The 21,851-nt window shown below is 40.2% G+C and overlaps 1 protein-coding gene across 3 annotated transcripts; it reads right to left on the bottom strand.

Moving 5' to 3' along the window:
- Positions 1 to 555: 555 nt before the first annotated feature.
- On the bottom strand, positions 556 to 10,781 carry TLR10 (toll like receptor 10). 3 transcript variants are annotated; one of them, XM_029236051.1, is made up of 2 exons: positions 10,732 to 10,781; positions 556 to 3,633 (listed from the first exon to the last, which is right to left on the bottom strand). In XM_029236051.1, exon 2 carries the CDS (start codon positions 3,543 to 3,545, stop codon positions 1,092 to 1,094), a length of 2,454 nt encoding a protein of 817 aa, XP_029091884.1. In that variant the 5' UTR covers positions 3,546 to 3,633; positions 10,732 to 10,781; the 3' UTR covers positions 556 to 1,091. The 3 variants fall into 3 exon arrangements, with proteins under 3 accessions (XP_029091884.1, XP_029091886.1, XP_029091885.1); XM_029236053.1 differs by lacking the exon at positions 10,732 to 10,781 and adding an exon at positions 10,393 to 10,447; XM_029236052.1 differs by lacking the exon at positions 10,732 to 10,781 and adding an exon at positions 7,035 to 7,170.
- Positions 10,782 to 21,851: the final 11,070 nt, after the last annotated feature.

Genomic DNA, 21,851 nt, shown 5'->3' with positions numbered 1-21,851 from the left:
GCCGGTGATACAAGGGCAGAGGGAAGTCTGTCCTCACCTTTGAGGAGCTCATAGAAGAGTAAGAAAGGGATATTTTTTTAAAGATATAGCATCAGTTTGGTGATGAAAATATGTCTCAAGTGTTGTAGAGAATAGAGGAACATCATGTTTGGGGGAAGAAATGAGGAAAGTTTCAAAGAAGAGTCGACATTTGGATTGCACCTGAAGGATATGTAAGATTTCCTAAACGAACTAAGTCAGGAAAGGTATCACAGGCAGACATGATGTCAAGTTCTAGAGTCTGGGGGCATGAAAGGAGATGAGTGTTCTGGGAAAGGGCCAATAATTTGATAGGGTTCAATGATAGGTTGCAAGGGTGTAAGAGGTGATTGGTGTCAGATCTTAAAGGCATTTCCTTCCTTTATCATGTGGGTGAGCCAATAGGGAAAGAACATGTTTGTTCTTGATGTTTGTTTTTGAAATATAACTTTGCAAAATTCAAGAGAGCTTGTTTTCTTTCAGTGAACTGTGAGGCTAGAAGGGACGATCAAACAAAATGAGTAGGATGTGTAGGCTTTTAACATTATCTTTATTGTTTTCTCTGCTTGCAAAAGAAGTATAGATTCATTCTAAGCAACTCCAACATTACAGAAATATACAACATAGAAACCAAATGCTCCCTGTAATCCAAACTTCCAGACCCTAACCACTGTTACTACACCAATGTACAGGTATATATTCCTTTAGACTCCTATTTCAATGTATAAACCAAAATATAACTTTCTCCATACCAGAAAATATAGAGCTACCTCATTTTTTAATGGCTGTGTAATATTCTGTTACATTAATGTACTATAATTTGTTAGATCAATCCTTATTTTGTGGACATTTGAGCTGTTTTTAATTTTTCATGATTACAAACAATGCCAGGATGAATACCTTCTTTACATAAACCTTTGCAAATTGCATTTCTATAGGATACATTCTTAGAGCTCCTTCAAGGAACTGACATGAAGGAATGATAGTTTTTCATTTTAATAGATATTGCCAAATTGCCATCATAAAGGTTGTATCAATTTATATCCTAACAGTGTATTCAGGTCCCGATTTCCCTAGGGGTGGGTGGGACTCTGTAGGCAGTCTGTTCTTATCAGAGAGATTGCAGAACCTCGAGACTCTTCATTCAGTTCTGTGAATGTCTGCAGTTCACACATCTCTCTGGTTTCTAATAAATTAACATGAATAGCAGCTCGAAGGTTTGCCCAAAAAAGGCCACACTTACGCCTATCCCTGGGCCATTCCAAGTATGCTTTCTTTTCCATGAGAGTTTTCAGCTTAGGATACCTGGTAGGAATACAGTAGAGTGGAATGGGTTCCAGTAGGATAAGAATTATGTAACCAGAACTTTCATGGAAGAGATTGTGATGGGCAAAGTAGGGTTCATAATGGCACCACTCCGTCTGGACAAAGTTGGGAGACAAAACAAAGATGGACTTATAACTTTTCTCAATGCAGTTTATGGTATCTTCAGTAATGCTCTTGCCAGGGTCAGAGTTTCCCTCATGAAGGCAAATCAGGACAGAACTATCTTCTTTCTCTATATTGGGAATCAATTCATACTTCACCCAGGCAGAATCATGTTCACTGTATGAAATAAACACATGGAATTGGATATTTCTCTTGAGCTGTTCTTGGCTGGTCTTCCTAACCCTGTGCCATGTCTGTGTCCATTGACCTAGCATCCTGAGATACCAGGGCAGATCAAAGTGGAGGCAGCAGAAGGCCACAGCCGTCCCCAGAACTAGCATGATAACCACAATGGTGACAATCAACAAAGCTGTGTTGCAAGATATTTCAGGAAGATGAACATCCTTTAACTGAGTCCCCTTTAGATTCAAAGGGTATTCACAGATGTATGAATCTGACCACCCAACCATCATGCCCTCTGAGTATTTTTCAAGCTGAATAAAATCTCTTAATTCACAAGTACATCGGAATGGATTTCTTCCTACGTTTAGAGTCTTAACTTCCTGGCAGCTCTGGAAAAGCTCCAGAGATGGGCTGAGAATTAAGTTCATTTCAACGTTCAGAACTGAGAGTCTTCTGAAATGACTGCACCCAGGAAGATCAGTTAGAAAATTAAATGCAAGATTTAACTCTCGCAAGGATGTCAGGTGAATAATGTCTTTAGGGACAGTTTGAATTTTGTTATTATTCAAGTCAAGTATTTGAATATTTCTGGGCAAGCACCTGAAAACAGAATCAGCAAATTTGTTGGATGACAAGTTCATGGTGATCAAGGTTTCTGGCCACAAGCAATTTTCATCATTTTCATGTTGTAACAGATTTTCGCTCAGATCTAAGTGCCTCAAGGATGTGTTGTCGGCAAAGCAACTCACCAAGGAAAGTGTCTCCAATTTATTGTCCTTCAAAATGAGAGTTTTCAAATGAGGCAGTTGGATAGATTTTTTAAACACGTCATCTGTTAAGATATTGTTAGCAAAATTTAAATATTGGAATCTCGTAGGATATATAGGGAACAGCATGTGAGGCATTTGCGCATCTGATATTGTCAGGTTTTCTATATCCATTCTGGTAAAAAGCAAGTAGGCTCTCTCCTGTGGGATATTAAAAATTCTGAAATGTACGTTCTCCAATTTTATAGTTCTCATTACAGTGTTTGAGTAGTCAAATGAATTGTGGTCAAGATAAACCTTACCTCCAAACGTCACATGTTGAATCTGGAAGTATTCTACCGACGTATGCCAAACAAATTGGAAGATAAGCAGAAGATCATCCCAGAGTAAATCAACTTTATTAAGTAACAGAGTGGATGTCTTGGCATTCTCTAAAATAAGATTTTGCTGAGTTTCATAACTTGCAAATTGGCTTTTGCCATCTATATTCGTAATTTCTAATATTTTTGAAGTCTTCATTCCATCACGCAAAAGAACCCAGAAATTTGTGTTCATTGGTAAAACAATGTGAAGTTTTGTTGTGTTTAAGATGGGCAGGCTACCTTCTTCATAATGAGAAAGAGTTCTCAATCCTAAGAAGACAGTATTTAGATGCAAATGAGCAATTTTCTGGAAATCTGATTTTTGTATTTTTGCCCCACTCAAACCTAGGATTTCCAGGTGTGACATGTTGCCAGTCTCCTCGCAGGTAGGCACGGTGTCAAAGTCATTGAAGGACAGATCTAAATGTCTGAGACCTGCCAGCGAGAACCAAGTTACACTCTTCAGTCTGTTGTAAGACACATCTAAATATCTTAACTCCTTGTTGAATTCAAAGGTCTTGATATCCAGCTCTTGGATTCTGTTATGGCATAGAATCAAAACTTTCAGTTTAGAGAAGGAATGAAAATCTGAACGCTGGAGTTGAAAAAGGAGGTTGTAGGACAAATCCAGTATGGTTGTGGTTGGGGTCAAGTCTTCAGGAACCTTTCTTAAAGACGCATTTGAGCAGTTGGTGGTCAATTCTGTTTCTTCTGGCAGCTTTGAAGCCCCACTATGCACTGACGTAACAATACTACAAAATACGTAAATGCTTCTGATATGTTTCATTGTAATTCTGAGGATTTTATCGCTGGTTCACCTCAGATGACTTTTTTCACACATCACCTCATATGAATGAGGAAGATGAGTTCAAATCCTGGAAAGACAACATATAATGTTAAGTGGTTATGTGATTTGTTAAACCCTGTAGGATTTTTTTTTTTTTAATGCCAACATCTGACTGTATTCACCAAGAATCTGGATTAGGGTTCCAACCCATTTATTGAGTCTTTGACTTGATCTCAGAGCTTGGCTTATAGATTTCCAAGCCAGGTACTGTGTCACACCCCCATCACTGAGGCAAGTCAGGATTCCCAGAAGGGAGATAGATATATAATAGTTGGCAGAAGTTCCTCTCACCCAGTTCAAATTAGGAACTGTGTTGCTAGGTCATATTCAACACCCCCCTGCCACATCCCCTTTTGATAGCCTGAAAGCTTTAAGAAAATGAAAAGAAATTTTTAAAAATTAAGATTTTTTTAGAGCAGTTTAAGATTCACAGCAAAATCGAAAGGAAGGCACAGAGATTTTCCATATCCCTCCTGCCTCCACACATGCACAGTCTCCCCCATTATCAACACACACACTGGAGTGGTGCATTTGTTACAACTGACGGACCTACATTGGCTCCTCATAATCATGCAAAGTCCATAGTTTATGCTATCATTCACTCTTGGTGTTGTACATTCTAAGGGTTTGGATACATTATGGATACATGATGACGTGTATTCATCATTATGGTATCATACAGAGTATTTTCATTTCCCTAAAAATCCTCTATGCCAATTCATCCTCCGCCCACCCCATAACCACTGGCAACCATGTGTCTTTTTTTTTTTTTAATAAATTTATTTATTTATTTTGGGCTGTGTTGGGTCTTCGTTTCTGTGTGAGGGCTTTCTCTAGTGGTGGCAAGCGGGGGCCACTCTTCATCGTGGTGCGCGGGCCTCTCACTGTCGCGACCTCTCTTGCTGTTGCAGCCTCTCTTGCTGCGGAGCACAGGCTCCAGACGCGCAGGCTCAGTAGTTGTGGCTCACGGGCCCAGTTGCTCCGCGGCACGTGGGATCTTCCCGGACCAGGGCTCGAACCCGTGTCCACTGCATTGGCAGGCAGACTCTCAACCACTGCGCCACCAGGGAAGCCCACCCACTTGTCTTTTTATTGTCTCCATAGTTTTGCCTTTTCTAGAATGACATATAGTTGGAATCATACAGTATGTTCCTTTTTCAGATTGGCTCCTTTCTCATAGTAATATGCACTTAGGTTTCTTCCATGTCTTTGCATGGCTTGATCGTTCATTTCTTTTTAGCACCGAATGATATTTCATTGTCTGGATGTACCCCAGTTTATCCATTCACCTACTGAAGGACATCTTGGTTGCTTCCAAGTTTTAGCAATTATGAATAAAGCTGCTATAAATATCTGTGTACAGGTTTTTGTGTGGACATAAGTCCTCAGTGAAAGTAATTCTTCATCACTGAATGCTGTGGGCCCCTGAATTAATGCCATGAAGTTGTTCTTCAACTTTGTATTTGTGAACATAGAGAGTCTCTTGAGTGAATATCTGACTTTCAATAACACTTACCCATGTGTATAGAAAGTCCAAAACATGGAAATAAACATGGTTCCTGTCCTTGTGCCTCCATATGTCTTTAGGTTGGTGGCAAAAGCAATCTGGATCACTGCCAAATAGGGATAATGATAGAAAGAATTTCCATTTCTTGAAGCGTTTTGAGGTGCTAAGAGATATACTAAACACTTCACGTATATTATCTCACTTATCCATCACAAAACTCTGGGAGAGAAGTACTATTACCCACACTTTATAAATGAAGAAACTCATGGATGCAGAATTCTGAGGATTTTGAGAGAAGAATCAGGCTTCAAGTGTTTGATTAGACACAGAACAGAGGTGGTTGGAGAACTAAGAATTTCATATTATTATTCAAGATATTTATTGAGTACCTACCCTGCCAGGCACTTTTTCTAGCCACTGAGGATATAACAGTGAATAGAGCAGATAGAATCTCTCTTCTGACTCAGTTTATATTCTAGTAAGGGGTAAGAAAGGAGAGACTATACACAAAATAATAAATTTATCTGTTAGGTGGTGATCAGGGCTAGAAAGAAAGTAACTAAATGAGGGGACCTGAGGGTGACTGGGGAGTGATATTTTGTACAGGATGGTCTAAAAAGGCCTCACAGGACCTTCATGCAAAGATCTAAAGGGAGTGAGGAAGTGAGCCACTTGTTGTCTGGGGATAGAGTATTCTGGAGAGAGAGAGCAGGTACAAGTTCAGAGACCTGATGGCGGGGGGACATGTTTGGAAAATGTGAGGAATGACTTGTGGAATTGGGGGAGGCGGATTGAAGACGTCAGACCTTGTAAGGATTGGGAATTTTCCTCTGACTGAAATAAGAAACGAGTACAGGATGTGGAGTAGAGGAGTGGCAGATTCTGACGTACATCTTAATGAGTCCTCTGCTTGTCTGTTGGAAAAGACTGGAAGGGCACAAACCTGGCAGGGAAGAGCCCCGGGACACTATGGAATAATTCATGCAAGAAAGAAGGTAGAGAGGGAGGTGGTGAGAAGTGGTTAGATTCTACTATTAAATTAGTAAATTCTTCAACTTTACGTCCTCCCACACCAGGAACTCTGAAAACACAAGGGAAGGTAACTAGCAGTGGTGAGAGTTTTCCTGCTTCTACTTGCATGTGTTTAATACACATTGACCCTCAGTCTCCCTCAGACTGGTCACTCCCATAGACAAGCAGGAGGAACAAGAGACAAACTCACGGTGTAGTGAGACTTCTCTGTACTGTTCATGCTGTCCCGTTGTTCTGAGAAGCTGTGTGCATGTGTGTGTGTGTGTGTGTGTGTGTGTGTATGCACCCACGCAGGGATGGTGGGGAGAAAAACTGGCAGAGCTAACACAAAAGGATACCTGGAATATTACTTGCTCTCAGCTGGATTTTTCTTTCTCTAGAACCTGTCTGATTTTATTGTTGTGGTTGTTCTTGTTGAAGTGAAGAAATTCTGGAAAACATGTTGATATTTCCTAAGATAACTTACAAGTGAAAATACTTTATAAAATTGTTTCATAGAAAATAGGGAAAGGGAAACAGAAATGTCATGTCAAGCATCCTGTGACGTGAGTGTGAAGAGAGAATGTTGATTTTTTTTTTTTTTTTTTTTTGCGGTACGTGGGCCTCTCACCGCTGCGGCCTCTCCTATCGCGGAGCACAGGCTCCGGAGGCACAGGCTCATCGGCCATGGCTCACGGGCCCAGCCGCTCCGCGGCCTGTGGGATCCTCCCGGACCGGGGCACGAACCCGCGTTCCCTGCATCGGCAGGCGGACTCTCAACCATTGCGCCACCAGGGAAGCCCGAGAATGTTGATTTTTGATATTCCTTGTCCACTGTGCCCTCAGTGGAAGAGGACCATGAAAGGCACTGGTTGGGGGTGGGGCTGAGGAGGGGCAGGCCCAGAACTGACCTTTCACTTTTCCACTGAGATAGTCCCTCCATGTTTGTTTCCTCCAGTCCATCCCATGCAGCCCTTTCTTGGTCATCTCCTTTTTCTGTAACATTTAATATACCATCCAATGATCAAAATAAGAACAAATACCAACATAAAAAAAGAGTCTCGGGCTTCCCTGGTGGCGCAGTGGTTGAGAGTCCGCCTGCCGATGCAGGGGACACGGGTTTGTGCCCCGGTCCGGGAAGATGCCACATGCCGCGGAGCGGCTGGGCCCGTGAGCCATGGCCACTGAGCCTGCGCGTCCGGAGCCTGTGCTCCGCAATGGGAGAGGCCACAGCAGTGAGAGGCCCGCGAACTGGAAAAAAAAAAAAAAAAAAGAGTCTCTGTGATATACCTTTATGTCCATGGTTATTTTCCAGATTTTAGGAATCCAGCAAAATAAATTAGTTGCCAATACCATAATTTTAATCCATATATTCAGCATGTCTAGTAGCATCTCCACGCTATATTGACTCTCATGCAAATGAGGCAGTGGACACCTGATATCTTTTTGGATAACAACTACCATTCACTGACTTTCTGTAGATTGATTCCTACAACCACCACCTTGTAAGGTAGGTGCTATCACTGTTCAGCCTTTACAGGTAGACAAGGTGGCTCTCAGAGAGGCCCTGTAACTGCCTCACAGTCACAACTTAACCCATGGTGAGTGCAGAGCCTGGGCTCTTAGCCACTCTGCTATCTTGTCTCTCTAGGGTGAGTCAAGATAAATCTGTTTTCAAAATACACTATAATACATTAATCAATGAAATTATAGCTCACTACGTCATACTGAGTCTTTAACGTTTCCTTATACACAGTTCAAGGAATCCAGTGAATAAGTCTGCAAGTGCCACCCAACTTAGGTTTTAGGTCAGTTACTTACAAGGATTGACATGGATTGAGCCATTATGTAGAGCACTGTCTTGTTGAAGCCACTGTATTTTGGGGTCACTTGTTACAGCACCCTGCCTATGTCCTACCTAATGTACTATTGCACTTAGAATGAAATCCAAACTCCCAATACTGGATTATAACGTCTCCCAGGAGCTGGTCTTGCTTCCTTCTGGGATCTCGTTTCATATAACTCTTCTCCTGACCCTCTGCACTCCAATCATACTGCCCCTCTCTTTGTTCCTTGGCCACATCACGCTTGCTCCAACCTCAGGGCCTTTACCCTAGCTTTTCCTTCAGCTTGGGATGCTCTTCTCTCATCTTTCCTTGGCTGGATCTTTCTTACCATTTAGGTCTTGGCTTAAAGTTTACCTCCTCTAAGGAATCTGATTTGACCACCTAATCTAAAGAGGCCATTTTGGGCTTCCCTGGTGGTGCAGTGGTTAAGAATCCGCCTGCTGGTTCAGGGGACACAAGTTCGAGCCCTGGTCCGGGAAGATCCCACATGCTGCGGAGCAACTAAGCCCGTACGCCACAGCTACTGAGCTTGCGCTCTAGAGCCCGCGAGCCACAACTACTGAAGCCCGCGCGCCTAGAGCCAGTGCTCTGCAATAAGAGAAGACACCGCAATGAGAAGCCTGCACACCACAACGAAGAGTAGCCCCCGCTCGCCGCAACTAGAGAAAGCCCACATGCAGCAACGAAGACCCGACGCAGCCAAAAATAAATAAACAAAATAAATTATTTTTTTAAATGGGAAAAAAAGGCCGTTTAGATTAACTTGGTGTTCATTCCCTTCATCCTATTTTATTTCTCTACAAAATAGAGCACTTACCACTATCTGAAACTTTTGTTCATTTATTTGTTTGTTGATTACTTCCCCACTGCTTACACCCATGAGAGAAGGGGTCCGACAATCTGGCTCATCTCTGTATTCCCAGCACAGAGAATAGTGCCTGGTACATTGCATGTGCTCAGTAAATACATTAATGTATATATGAGTAAATGAATTATCTCAATTTTTTATTCCTTAGCACAATGTGGTACATGATATGCTCTCAAAAATATGTATCAGATGAATTAATTGGAGTTATGAATTCCTGTTATGATGCAGTGCATGATAATCAGAGAATGAGTTTAGTGATAGGAATTGATCACTAAGGCATAAAGGAGATAATGTATATAAACCACTTGGTATCACACCTAGCATATCACAAATGGTAGCAGTTATCCGGGCCAAGACTAGGGTGATTTCAGGCACATATTTTAAGAGGCACCAAGTAACTCAGTAATCAAGATAAATAATATTTTAATAAAATATTTTTAAATTAATATAAAATCCATAATGAACAAAATATCAAATTTTTTTCATAAAGACAGGGTTAGTATTACTGATTTTTCCTCTTGTCTCAGGTTCCAGTGTGGCTTGGTAGGACATTGGCAGTTATAGTCATTAAGAAGATGAGGTGTTTTTAACATTATTATCTCACAGAGTACTTCAGTTCATAGCGACTTACTTTAAGTTGCTCCTATGTCTAGGAGCTATGGCCCTTGAAAAATGCTATGTCTAGGAGCTAAAGCAACCCAGTTGCTTTATCTGGAATCCCCTAAGTTGAGATGTCATAGCTTTCATGTTTTACCCATGTTTTACTCTTCTCTCTGCCCAATACCACAACCTCATCTGAAACTTATTCTAAAGAAGTGAGAGGAACTAACTCTTTCTGAACTTCTCTTAATATAGTAAAATAAAAAGGTCCTCTCTCTCAGGCAATGCGTATAAATTATGGCATTTCATTTAAGCATTTTTAAAAGTAGGACAAACTTTTGATGAAAGATGCAGTCAATAAATATGTTACTGTCATAGTCATGCTACTGTTACTGGGTGCTGAAAGCAGGTGAAAAACAGAATGACTTTCTTTAATAGTTTATCATTTAAAAGTCCAAGTCCAAAGACACCATGAAATGATTATTGGTGGCTTGCCAAAGAATACTTAAACATCTAATTTCTCTTTTCCCAATGATGCAAAAACAAAAAATGGAGAAGGGGTTAAAAACCATCGAATGTTGAATAATCTTTACAACATAAGAGTAAGACAGACTGACATTTTATGAGTGTTTCCTGTTTGCCTGGCACGGGGCTAAATGCTTTCCATACATTCATTATCTTGTTCAATCCTCTCAACAACCCAACAAAATGATGGATACTTTTATCCCCATTTTACAAATGGAGGAGCTAAAACTCAGAGGTTAAGTAACTCACCCAAGGTGAGCCAGTGAATAAGCGGTAGAGCATGAATTTGAACCCAGACCTATCTGGTTCCTTGGGAGCCCAAATGGAAGGCATTTCAAACTCTGAAATGAAAGAGCTTAGGGTGTGATTACCGAGGCTAATTCCATTGCCGGGACTAGTTGCCACTGTGGCCTCTTCCTCTCTTCCTACCTTATGTGCCTCTCTCCGAAGCTATTGATACTCTGCTAGGTGTCATAAATTTCCGGAAACCCAAACCCTCAAGCACCTGCAAGACAATTCCTCAGATCAATAGTGATCAATAGTAAGCCCAAGGTCACTCACTAATCATTAACATTTAGATTAGTATAGGCAAAATAATAAATACTGAAAATCTGAACAAGGCTACTTTCCTCCCATTTACTGAATAAGTCTGAAAAATCTGAAAATCGGAACAACTCTACTTTCCTCCCATTTTCTTTAGAAAAGACCATGCAGCCCTTATTTCGTTTTCATGAGTGTTAACAGCAGACAAAACTAAAGAGTTCTTACCCTCAGGCTTGCAGCGTCTCTGTCAGAGCTGCAGGTGTGGACGATTCATAGACAGGACTAGAATTGGCTGGAGGAGTGATTGAATCAAGCTTTTCTGTGAAGCTTACGCTCCTTTGCCCTCTACTGCATACTGGTGGCATTACATGTTGCGTGAGTTCATACAATCTTAGGTCACTTTTGAAAGAATTGCAGTAAAATACACATAATGTAAAATTAACCATTTCAAGTGCACAGTTCAGTGGCATTAAGTACATCCACATAGTTGTTCACCCATCAGCATCACCCATCTCCAGAACCTTTTCATCGTCCCTCACTGAAACTCTATATCCATTAAGCAGTAACTCCCATTTCTCCCTCTCTTCAGTCCCTGGTAACCACTATTCTACTTTCTGTCTCTATAAATTTGCCTACTCTAGGTACCTCAGATAAGTGGAATCACACAATATTTGTCCTTTTGTGACCGGCTTTTTTCATTTAGCATAATGTGTTCAAGGTTCTTCCATGTGGTAGTATGTATCACAGTTTCCTTCCTTCCCTTCTTAAGGCCGAATAATATTCTGTTGTATGTATATACCACATTTTATTTATCCATTCACCCATCAATGGGTATTTGGGTTGTTTTCACCTTTTGACCATTGTGAATAATGTTTCTATGGACATGGACGTGTACAAATATCTGTTCAAGTCCCTGCTTTCAGTTCTTTTGGGTAGATACCTAAAAGAAGATCATATGGCAATTCTACGTTTAAATTTTTGCAGAACTGCCATACTGTTTCCCACAGCATCTTAGAGCACTTTGATGCTGCTTTACTTCAAGGTTCGAATCAGTCATGCTGCCCATCAAATTGGGTGGGAAGGCCAAGTGATAATAAGAAGAAATAGGAATGGTGGCTCCAAAGTTTCAGCAATCTGACTGGAAGAGAGTGGGAAGGGGTTAATTAGAGGCCTTGTCTTGAAACGAAGTGGTAAAACAAGCATGACATTTTTTAATGTAGACTGCAGAGAACAGATCAATTTTTTCAAAGCAATAGTTTTTGAGGTTTTATTTATACTTGACTTTAGATTCCGATGACACTGCTGGAGATCACTAAGGAAGATGAAAATTTCCAAATGGATTTGTCCACAGGTGCGTGATGGTCAATTTTTAAATGGACAATTATAATAGGTTTATGTAAATGTAAAATTGGGGGGTCCTTAACACAAAATTTTTTTCACAATTATGTTGAGGTTCTTTAGTAAAATTGTATGTATTTCTGCATATATTGTAGGGATAAAATCGTACAATGAATAACTATAAAGAAAAACAAAAAAACCAGTCTGCTCTTCTGCCCACCTAAACATATACAAACATGTCTACATTCACATACACATGAAGTCAGGTGCTGGATGCATGCCCGTCGGAAATATTGGAGAGAGTGTTGTTAGCTTGTTGGATAAGCTCTAAAATTTCTTTCATCTCAGAAATCCTCAAACGACTCTGATCGGTACACATATTCTATACAGCCCTCTCAAGAAAAAATAATCACTTGGGGTTTTTCATGTCCAAAGACATATTCTTCCCTTTCTCATAGCCCAACATTTTTAAACATTCTACACTCTCAGTGAATGGGGAAGTTTCTTTACTTATTTTTAATTTCCAGAAACAAGTCAAGCCAAGTTAGAGAGTAGTATTCTGTGTCGTCATCATCATCGTTGTGATCGCTATAGCTTGCATTCTTCCTAAGTGCAGAAAGTATTGCAAATAAGATATTGGCTAATCCTCACTACAAAAGACATAGAACATATATATGATTCCCATTTGATAGATGATGAATCTGGTTCAGTCAGAATAAGAAACTTGCCCAAGGCCATCATCTGGTAAGAGATGGAGTCAAGATTTAAAACTGAGTCTAGGGACTTCCCTGGTGGTCCAGTGGCTAAGACTCCGTGCTCCCAATGCAGGGAGCCTGGGTTCGATCCCTGGTCAGGGAACTAGATCTCACATGATGCAACTAAGAGTTTGCATTGCCACAACTAAGATATCCTGCATGCCGCAACTAAAGATCCCACATGCCACAACTAAGACCCAATGCAGCCAAATAAATAAATATTTTTTAAAAATAAATAAAACTGAGTCTATCTGGCTCCAAAGCCCACAGTATTCACTACTTCAGGTACCTAAGAGTTTGTATACTATTTCCTCTGCCTTCACCTGGAATTTCTAAAATCTTTAAATCCTTATTTGCAATTAGCAGTAAGAATAGTATGCTCACAACCATATGTGCTGATATCTTTGGCTAGGAATTTTTTTTTTTTTTTTTTTTTTTGCGGTACGCGGACCTCTCACTGTTGTGGGCTGTCCCGTTGCGGAGCACAGGCTCCGGACGCTCAGGCTCAGCGGCCATGGCTCACGGGCCCAGCCGCTCCGCGGCACGTGGGATCCTCCCGGACCGGGGCATGAACCTGTGTGCCCTGCATCGGCAGGCGGACTCTCAACCACTGCACCACCAGGGAAGCGCTAGGAATTTTTTTTATTCCCTTCAAAAGTCTTTCTCCGATGCAGGGGACACGGGTTCGTGCCCTGGTCCGGGAAGATGCCACGTGCCGCGGAGCGGCTGGGCCCGTGAGCCATGGCCGCTGAGCCTGAGCGTCCGGAGCCTGTGCTCCGCAACGGGACAGCCCACAACAGTGAGAGGTCCGCGTACCGCAAAAAAAAAAATCTTTCTCCGTTTTCCTTCCTTTTTTTCCCCCCTCTCCTCTTACTCTGGGCTTCAGAGATATGTGCCCTGATATCCCTCCACCTCGCCGCCCCCCCCCCCATACTCAGTCATTCAGCCACTCACATACATTTCTTCCCTTATGCCTTCCCCTGAGTTTAGACTTCTACGTGCCGTATTTCTGCCTTCATATAAAATTTGCAACGAACGGAGAGCTTTGGGTTACCTCAAGTGGATGGAGGTTTATTTTAAAGATAAAGCTCTTGCAGTCTAGCACATAGTCTAGTATGAAACATATGTTATTTGGGTAGAGCTCCTCTAGTTTAGTTATAAGTATCAGTAAGAGAAAATAGTGACAGAAGTTTTTTCTGAATTTCTAAAAAACAAATATAAGCGAATAAAATTCTCACATGGTTAGGAAATTCAAATCATTTATCATTCATTTACTACACTCAGTGAGTATAAGGAGGGGAGAAAATTTTAATTCAAACAAATAAGCAGTGGAAACCTAATAATTTTGCAGAGATTTGGCACTTTATTACCAAGGACTATAGCAGCATTGTCCAATAGAATATAGAAAGAATGCAGGTCACACAAGTAACTTTAAATTATCTAGTAAACATGTTTAAAATGACAAAAAGAAATTGGTGAAATTAATTTTGATTATATATTTTATTTATTCCATTATATCAAAATGTTCGTATGTAACAGAAAAAAAAACTACTAACAAAATAGTGTACGTTCTTTTCTCATAGAATGTCTTAGAAATATGATGTGTATTTTACACTTACAGCACATTTCAATTCAGATTTGCCACATTTTAAGAACTCAGCAGTCACACATGGCTAGTGGCTACCATGTTGAACAGATAGGGCTAGAGCCTTAAGTTAATAAATGGCCATCCTACAACTAACCAACAAACTGGAACTCTAATTCGCCACAAAATATCTTGGTAATGCCAAATATTGCTATTGCTCATTTCCTCATGTCCCTGATTCCAGCTCCTTCTCCCTTTCTCATCTGACCCTGTTCACTCTGCAAATGATCCTGTTCGAGAAACATCTATCAGGACCTGTGTCCTCAGAAATTATCCCAAAGCCTTTAGGGGCAAGAAAGGGAAAAAAATCTATATAGGTATATAGATAGATATTTTAGAATGGGGAGAGAAGAGAGAGGATAAGCAAAGACTAAAGAAATATTAAAGAGGAAAAGAGAGAAAAATGGAAGGTTTGGAAAAGCCAGAAGGACAGCAGATTTAAAAAGGAAAAATCAAAGAGCTGGGAGAAAGAATGGAGGACAAGAAAATGGAGGAAATGAGGATGGAAGGCAAGGGACAGGAAAGAAGAGAGACCAAAAGAAGGGAGGAAATAAAATATATAGGTTAAAGAAGGGAGTGGCAAAGGAGCACAGTAGAGAAGGAAAGAGGAAAGTCTAGATTTCCCATTCAGGTGCTAATTATTATTATAGCTTTATTAGTGAGTTGCTTGGCGTTTATCTTAGACAAAGTTATAGAGAAATTCAATGATGTATTGGTTGGCCAAAAAGTTCGTTCGTGTTTTCCATGTTAAACCCGAACTAACTTTTTGGCCAACCCAATAATAAACATCCTATAAGACACGTCAGCGTAGCACTCTCCCTGGATTTCCTTGTTTGCATCCAAACCACATGCCACTGTTTTGGCTGAATATGAAAAAATTACACACTGAATCATGCTTACTAAGATATGTTCCAAAACATCCACTGGTCTGCTAGAGCCAGCTTACTCCAGCTCATGAGAGCCAATTTTTAATTTTCAAGAATTTGGTGGACTTCCCTGGTAGTTAAGAATCCTCCTGCCAATGCAGCAGACACAGGTTCGAGCCCTGGTCCGGGAAGATCCCACATGCTGCAGAGCAACTAAGTCTGTGCGCCACAACTACTGAGCCCACATGCCACAACTACTGACGCCCGCGTGCCTAGAGCCCGTGCTCTGCAACAAGAGAAACCACCACAATGAGAAGCCTGTGCACCACAACAAAGAGTAGCCCCTGCTCGCCACAACTAGAGAAAGCCCGCGTGCAGCAACGAAGACCCAACGCAGCCAAAAATAAATTTAAAATATAATAAACGAATTTTAAAAAAATTAAATTGTATATACTTGCAATTAAGTAAACTATATTAAAAACAAAAGTAATAAGTACTCAAAACCCATCACTTCCTAATTATTTTACTATATATTTACTATTATTATGCTCTTGAAGTTATTTACATCTGTAGTATCTGTCTGGTGGAAATATACACAGTGGTATATTGCTGGTACATCTCCTTCCAACCCCACCTTTAGTGACATCATATTGGTACCTTGAAAATGACCACACTGAGAGTATTTACACCATGAAATTGGCAAAAATTATAAATCAGGACTTTGTTTTGTTAATTTTCTGGAATTATTTTTGGAGAATCTGTTGTTAAACATTTACCAGCACACCACTGCCTCTGGTATCATCTATATCTAGCAAAAAAAAGAAAAGAAAGGAAATCATTTCTCTAACTCAATGATTAACTCTTTAAAAAAGTTATCTCTTACTTTTGGTTAAATCATGTTCAGTGTTTACATTCTCGTGGTATGTAAATATTGGGGCACAGCTGAAAACTACATTGTATACTATGATTACGACTCCACGATTACACTTAAGTCTGACTTGTAGTTGCTGCCATTCTGCAACGTCCTTGCCCCTCTCTCCTCTGTTAGATTTATTAGATTGTCTGTTTCCTGGAATGCGTGGCATCTTCTTTCTTGATTTTCACCTATTGTAGTGGAACACATCTTCCCATAGTCTCCTAAGAAAGAGTGCTTTGACGGTTAATTTGGAGAAAGAACGTAAATGTCCTGCCTCATATTTGGTTGATTGTTTGGCTGGATCTAAATTTCTGAGTTGCAAATAATTTTCTCACGTAATTTTGGAGATTTTTCTATTTTCTAGCTTATAGTATTGTATTGAGAAGTGCAATGCCATTTTGATTTCTGTTTCTTTGTACATGCTTCCTCCCTTTCTTTCTTTCTCTCTCTTCCCCCACTCCCTCCCTCCCCTCCTCTCCATCTCTCCCTCCCTCACCCCCAATCCTACCTGCCCTCTCATTCTTTCTTTCTATGGAAGTTTTTAGAATCTTGTCCTTGGTGTTCAAAAATTTCAAGGGAAAGTGCCTTATTCCTTTCATTTTGCTGGGCACCGTTTGGAGATGCAGGTCCTCCCATGGAATTTCTCAATTTTATTTCTTTGATAATGTCTTCCCCTCCATTTTCTCTTTCTGGAACACCCATTAGATGGATGTCGACCTCCTGATTTAGCTCTTTTTTTAAAAAAATTTATTTTATTTTATTTTTGGCTGCGTTGGGTCTTTGCTGCTGCGTGCGGGCTTTCTTTAGTTGTGGTGAGCAGGGGCTACTCTTCGTTGTGGTGCATGGGCTTCTCATTGTGGTGGCTTCTCTTGTTGTGGAGCACAGGCTCTAAGCATGCAAGCTCAGTAGTTGTGGCATGCGGGCTCAGTAGTTGTGGCTCGCGGGCTCCAGAGCACAGGCTCAGTAGTTGTGGCGTACAGGATTAGTTGCTCTGCGGCATGTGGGATCTTCCCGGACCAGGGCTCGAACCCGTGTCCCCTGCATTGGCAGGTGGATTCTTAACCACTGTGCCACCAGGGAAGCCCCCGGATTTAGCTCTTATTTCTTATTTTTTTCTCTTGCATTCGCAATTTATCTTTTTGTTCTAATTCCTTAGAAATTCCCTTAGTGTATTTTCCAATGTTTCAATTTATTTGGGGGAGGGGACTATCATATTTAAGTTCTAAGAAGTCCCTGTATCTTCAAGTTGTCTTGAAAGAGAGGTGAACATCCTCATGGGCCTGATGTGACCACATTATCAACATGCAGCACTCCTGTCCCCTGACTCTCAAAGGCACGGTGCCGGGGACCTTGTTGATTAACTTTGATAATGGATTTTTATTAAGGATAGTCATCCACTTGTGTGTAGGTGTTAACCTGGGGAATTCAAGAAGTGACTGTGTCCTAGTATGAGGATGAAGTCCATCAGAGAGCTCAGGAACAGCCAAGGAAGGCAGGGATAAGCTGGTCCAAAGTGTCGTGGAGACACAGGAAGAAAACAGTCCAGAAAGAGAGCATGCGAGGTAGCCAGGAAGTTCAGCACACCTCTGAAACCCTCAGGAGGGACAGATTTCCTGTCATCACAGATGTTGGGGACTCAAATTGTTTAATTGAAAATAAAAGGAAGTGGTAATCCCACAACTAGAAACTTTGGCGACAATCGTGTTGCACTAATGAGGTTGAAGTTTTTCATGTGTTTCTTCTCTAACTGGATCCTATTTGGAGCTGTCCAGCTCATTGTCAATATATCAGTTGGGATCTTAGTGCTTTTCTGTTTTATCTTATTAGTTATTTCTATAACAAAGGAAAAGAGAATTTTATCTGTGATATTAGCTACCGGTTTACTTCCCAATTTATTATTTCCCCATTTGTCATTTTTAGTGGTTTTTATTTGTTTGCTTATTCATTTGCTTGTTTGTTAACATAGAGCTGTTTCCAGGGGGGTTTTTTTGTAGTCAAATTCTGTCCCTTTTATGATTTTCTTTAATCTTAGAAAGCCCAGGACAATCTAGACTGAACATGATCAGCAGCTCAGCTCCAGTTCCACATTTGGTGGCATAAGATAATGAAGATAACAATAATTGCAATAATAATGATATCATTATAAGAGATAGCATTTATTGAACTTTTGCTTTGTGCCAGCCACTGTTCTTTGACATTACATATATTAACTCATCTAATGCTCCTAACAACATTATGAGACAGGTATTACTATTCCTATTTTACATCCAGGGTAACAAAGCAGAGAGGAATTACATAACCACTTAGGGTCACTAGAAGGAGGTGGAAGAGGCAGAATCCAGGCTGGGGTAGCCTGTCTCAGGAGTGTTCCTCCTACCCACTGTGCACCTCCAGCCGTAGAGTGAGTAGCCAGACCCTGACTTTCCACACATTATACATCTGGTTTCTTAACAATCCTATAAGAGAGGTATGGTTATTATGCCATTTTACAGATGAGGAAAAGGAGGCTGGAAGAGGTTAAGGAATTCATCCAAGGACACAGAGTTATAGAGAAATTGAGCCAGGATTTAATTCCAGGATGCTTATCTGCAGAACCCAGCTTCATAACCTTTATTCTCTGCTGCTTTCACCTCTAATGGAGACCTAGTTTTGTTCTCCTAAACCCCATTTCCTTTCTTTGTTGGTTGTAAAAATTTTAAGTACAGAAAAATGTAAAAGCAAAAGCAAGCATCAAGCACAGGCAAGTGGTGATAATATTTTTGTATATTTTCATCTAGACTTTTTTCTCTGCATATTTTTAACATATTGAAACCATCCTGTGCATATAATTTTGCATCCTATGTTTTTCATTTATATTGTAATATAAACATTCTCTTATGTTAATAAAGAAAGACTTCCTATACCTTTTTCTAGTTTGTGGTAAAAAACACATAACACAAAATTTACCATCTTAACTGTATATACTACTTTTAATAATTGTAAGATACATCACTAAATGAGCCCAGCGCATCCTTCCATTGTTGGAAATTTGAAGTGCTTCAAATTTTTCAGTTAACAATGACTCTGCAGTTAATCTATTTGTAAAGAAATATTTGTCCACATTTCAACTTATTTCCTTAGGATGGATTTCTAGAAGTGGAATTACAGGTCAAAGATCATGAATATATATATATATATATACACATACATATATACACACACACACACACACACACACACACACACACACACATATATGTATACATATATATTCCAAATTAAATGCCCATTCCCTTGCAGTCTTGTTAATATAACAAGCTGATAAAAATGGAACTATTTTAATTTCAATGTTGTCGAGCACCCTGCAGTGAAGTGTGAGACGATAACTGCAACCCTTTGCTGACTTCTAGCCAATAAAAAAGATTGGAAAGTCTGAGAGAAATTAAGGATTAGAAGAGGATTTTGGAGAGGGTTTTTGGTGTATTATGAACTCCCTCTTACCTCAATCCTAGGAAAAGGGGCTTCAAAAGAACCACTTGGAAAGTTGGCCATGTGAACTTTGCCCTTTGGGGGATGTATTGTAAACAGTCTTTAATTCATACCTGGAAATCTAAAGGTCTTGGCTAGCTACTCAAAAGGTACATTTTACAAATAATGAATTTAGGCTTAGAAAGTTAAAGTAAATTATCCAGTGTCATTCATATATAAGTAATGGAGTTAGCATTAAAACCCAGACACTGCAAATCAGAGCTTGCTTATGTACCCAATCTGCAATGGTTTTTTTCTTTTTTAATTAATTTATTTATTTTGGGCTGTGTTGGGTCTTCATTGCTGCGCACAGGCTTTCTCTAGTTGTGGTGAGCGGGGGTTACTCTTTGTTGTGGTGCACGGGCTTCTCATTGCAGTGGCTTCTCTTGTTATGGAGCACAGGCTCTAGGTGCACGGGCTTCAGTAGTTGTGGCACGTGGGCTCAGTAGTTGTGGCTTGCAGGCTCTAGAGCGCAGGCTCAGTAGTTGTGGTGCACGGGCTGAGTTGCTCCATGGCATGTGGGATCTTCCTGGACCAGGGATCGAACCCATGTCCCCTGAACTGTCAGGCAGATTCTTAACCACGGTGCCACCAGGGAAGTCCCTGCAATGTTTATTCTCCTTCACCTGTGACATCTTTCTTACTTTCCTTACTATATATTTATTCACATTTTGAACTGATTCTTCATCTCCCAACTTTGAATTCTTGAGCAGGAGATTCCACAAATACAATTTCAAGCTCCAAGGGGCCTCCTTAAGACCACTTATGAGATCAGATATTTACATATAGGATTGATCTAACTTCTCAAAATCTTGAGTTTGTTAAATAAACTAACTGACTTTATAACTCCCTTTAAAGGTTTTTTTTAGACTTGCAATATGTAATGAGTTGAATTGTGTTCCCCAAAATTCATTTGTTGAAGTCCTAAACCCCCGTGCCTCAGAATGTGACCTTATTTGGAAACAGAATCATGTATATTATATTAGTTAAGATGGGGTTGTTAGGATGGCCCTAAGCCAATATGATTGGTGTCCTTATACAAAAGGGAAATTTGGACACAAACAGGCATAGAGGGAAACCCATGCAAAGAAACACAGAGAGAGACAGTCATCTATAAGCCAAGGGGAAGAGGCCTGGAGTAGATCCCTCCGTCCCTCAAAAGGAACCAACCCTGCCAACAACTTGATATCGGACTTCTAGCCTCCAGAACTGTGATACAATAAAATTCTATTGTTTAGGCTACCCAGATTTGGAGCCCTAGCAAACTGATATACAACTAGTACTGAACAATTGAAACTTGGTTATGAAATCTTGAAGTTCAATACAGGAAGGGCATTCATCCTAGAGAAAACAGGAAAATCCAGTTCTAACAACTGTTGCAACTTCCATTACAGAACGAGAGGTTTCAATCATTTTAGCATATATTTCATGGTTTTAAGTTGCTTTCTATTATAAATGAAATATAAATGATGACTTTCCTGTAGCCCTAAATTTTAACTCCATAGCTTGACTTTCGAGACCCTTGACAATATGATCTTAATCTAACTTGCCATGCTTATATCTCACTGTTGTTTTTCATAAAATTCATGGTCCAGTCAAATTAAGACACCAGTCCCAGAATAGGCCTGGGTATTCCTGTGTCTTCTCCACATCTTTCTACTTAGAATGGCCTTTTTTCTTCATAATTACACATTGAAAAATCCAACAGTCTTCTTTCAAGGCCCAGTGGAAAAACCGTCACTCCTAAGATTTTTTTCACTCAATCTAAATGGTCTCTGAACTTCCATTTATGTTTTTGTTTCATTATTTTTATTTTAGTTATCTGCATACATGTAATGTCCTCTGATTGACTGTAAGTTTTTTAGGGCAAGAAACAACTAGCACAGGTTAAGTGTTACGTGGGTTTCTCCTCCCAAAAGTGAAGACTCAGACAAGAGCATTGTGTGTGGGTCATTTGTTCTGAAGACGTAATCTCAGGGCTCAAGGGTGAGGAGACTGAGAAGAATGAAACAAGGAAGAATGGAAAGCCAAGCCAAGAGTGAGTTATTGAGCTGGTTACTCCTGTGGGCAAGTAAGTTTCAATCCCATGGGGGATTCTGAGGAATGGTCTAGACTATGCCTTATTTTTTTTACCCAAGAATAAAAGAAAAAGGAATATTTATCTAATGACTTCCATCCCTTTAGAAGTCAAGGATCTCTTCCCAGGGTATCTCTTGTACTTCCAGGTTTGTGCATAGACCAGAATAGCTGAACAGGCCTCTACAAACATCCTGTAGAGTGGTATTAGTGACATCATGGGGCATAAAGTGAGAAGTAGA

Source organism: Monodon monoceros, unplaced genomic scaffold (assembly GCF_005190385.1).
Source record: "Monodon monoceros isolate NGI ecotype Baffin Bay Population unplaced genomic scaffold, NGI_Narwhal_1 Super_Scaffold_20, whole genome shotgun sequence".
Taxonomy (NCBI): Eukaryota; Metazoa; Chordata; class Mammalia; order Artiodactyla; family Monodontidae; genus Monodon; species Monodon monoceros.
This window is presented reverse-complemented; position numbering and strand designations above follow the sequence as displayed.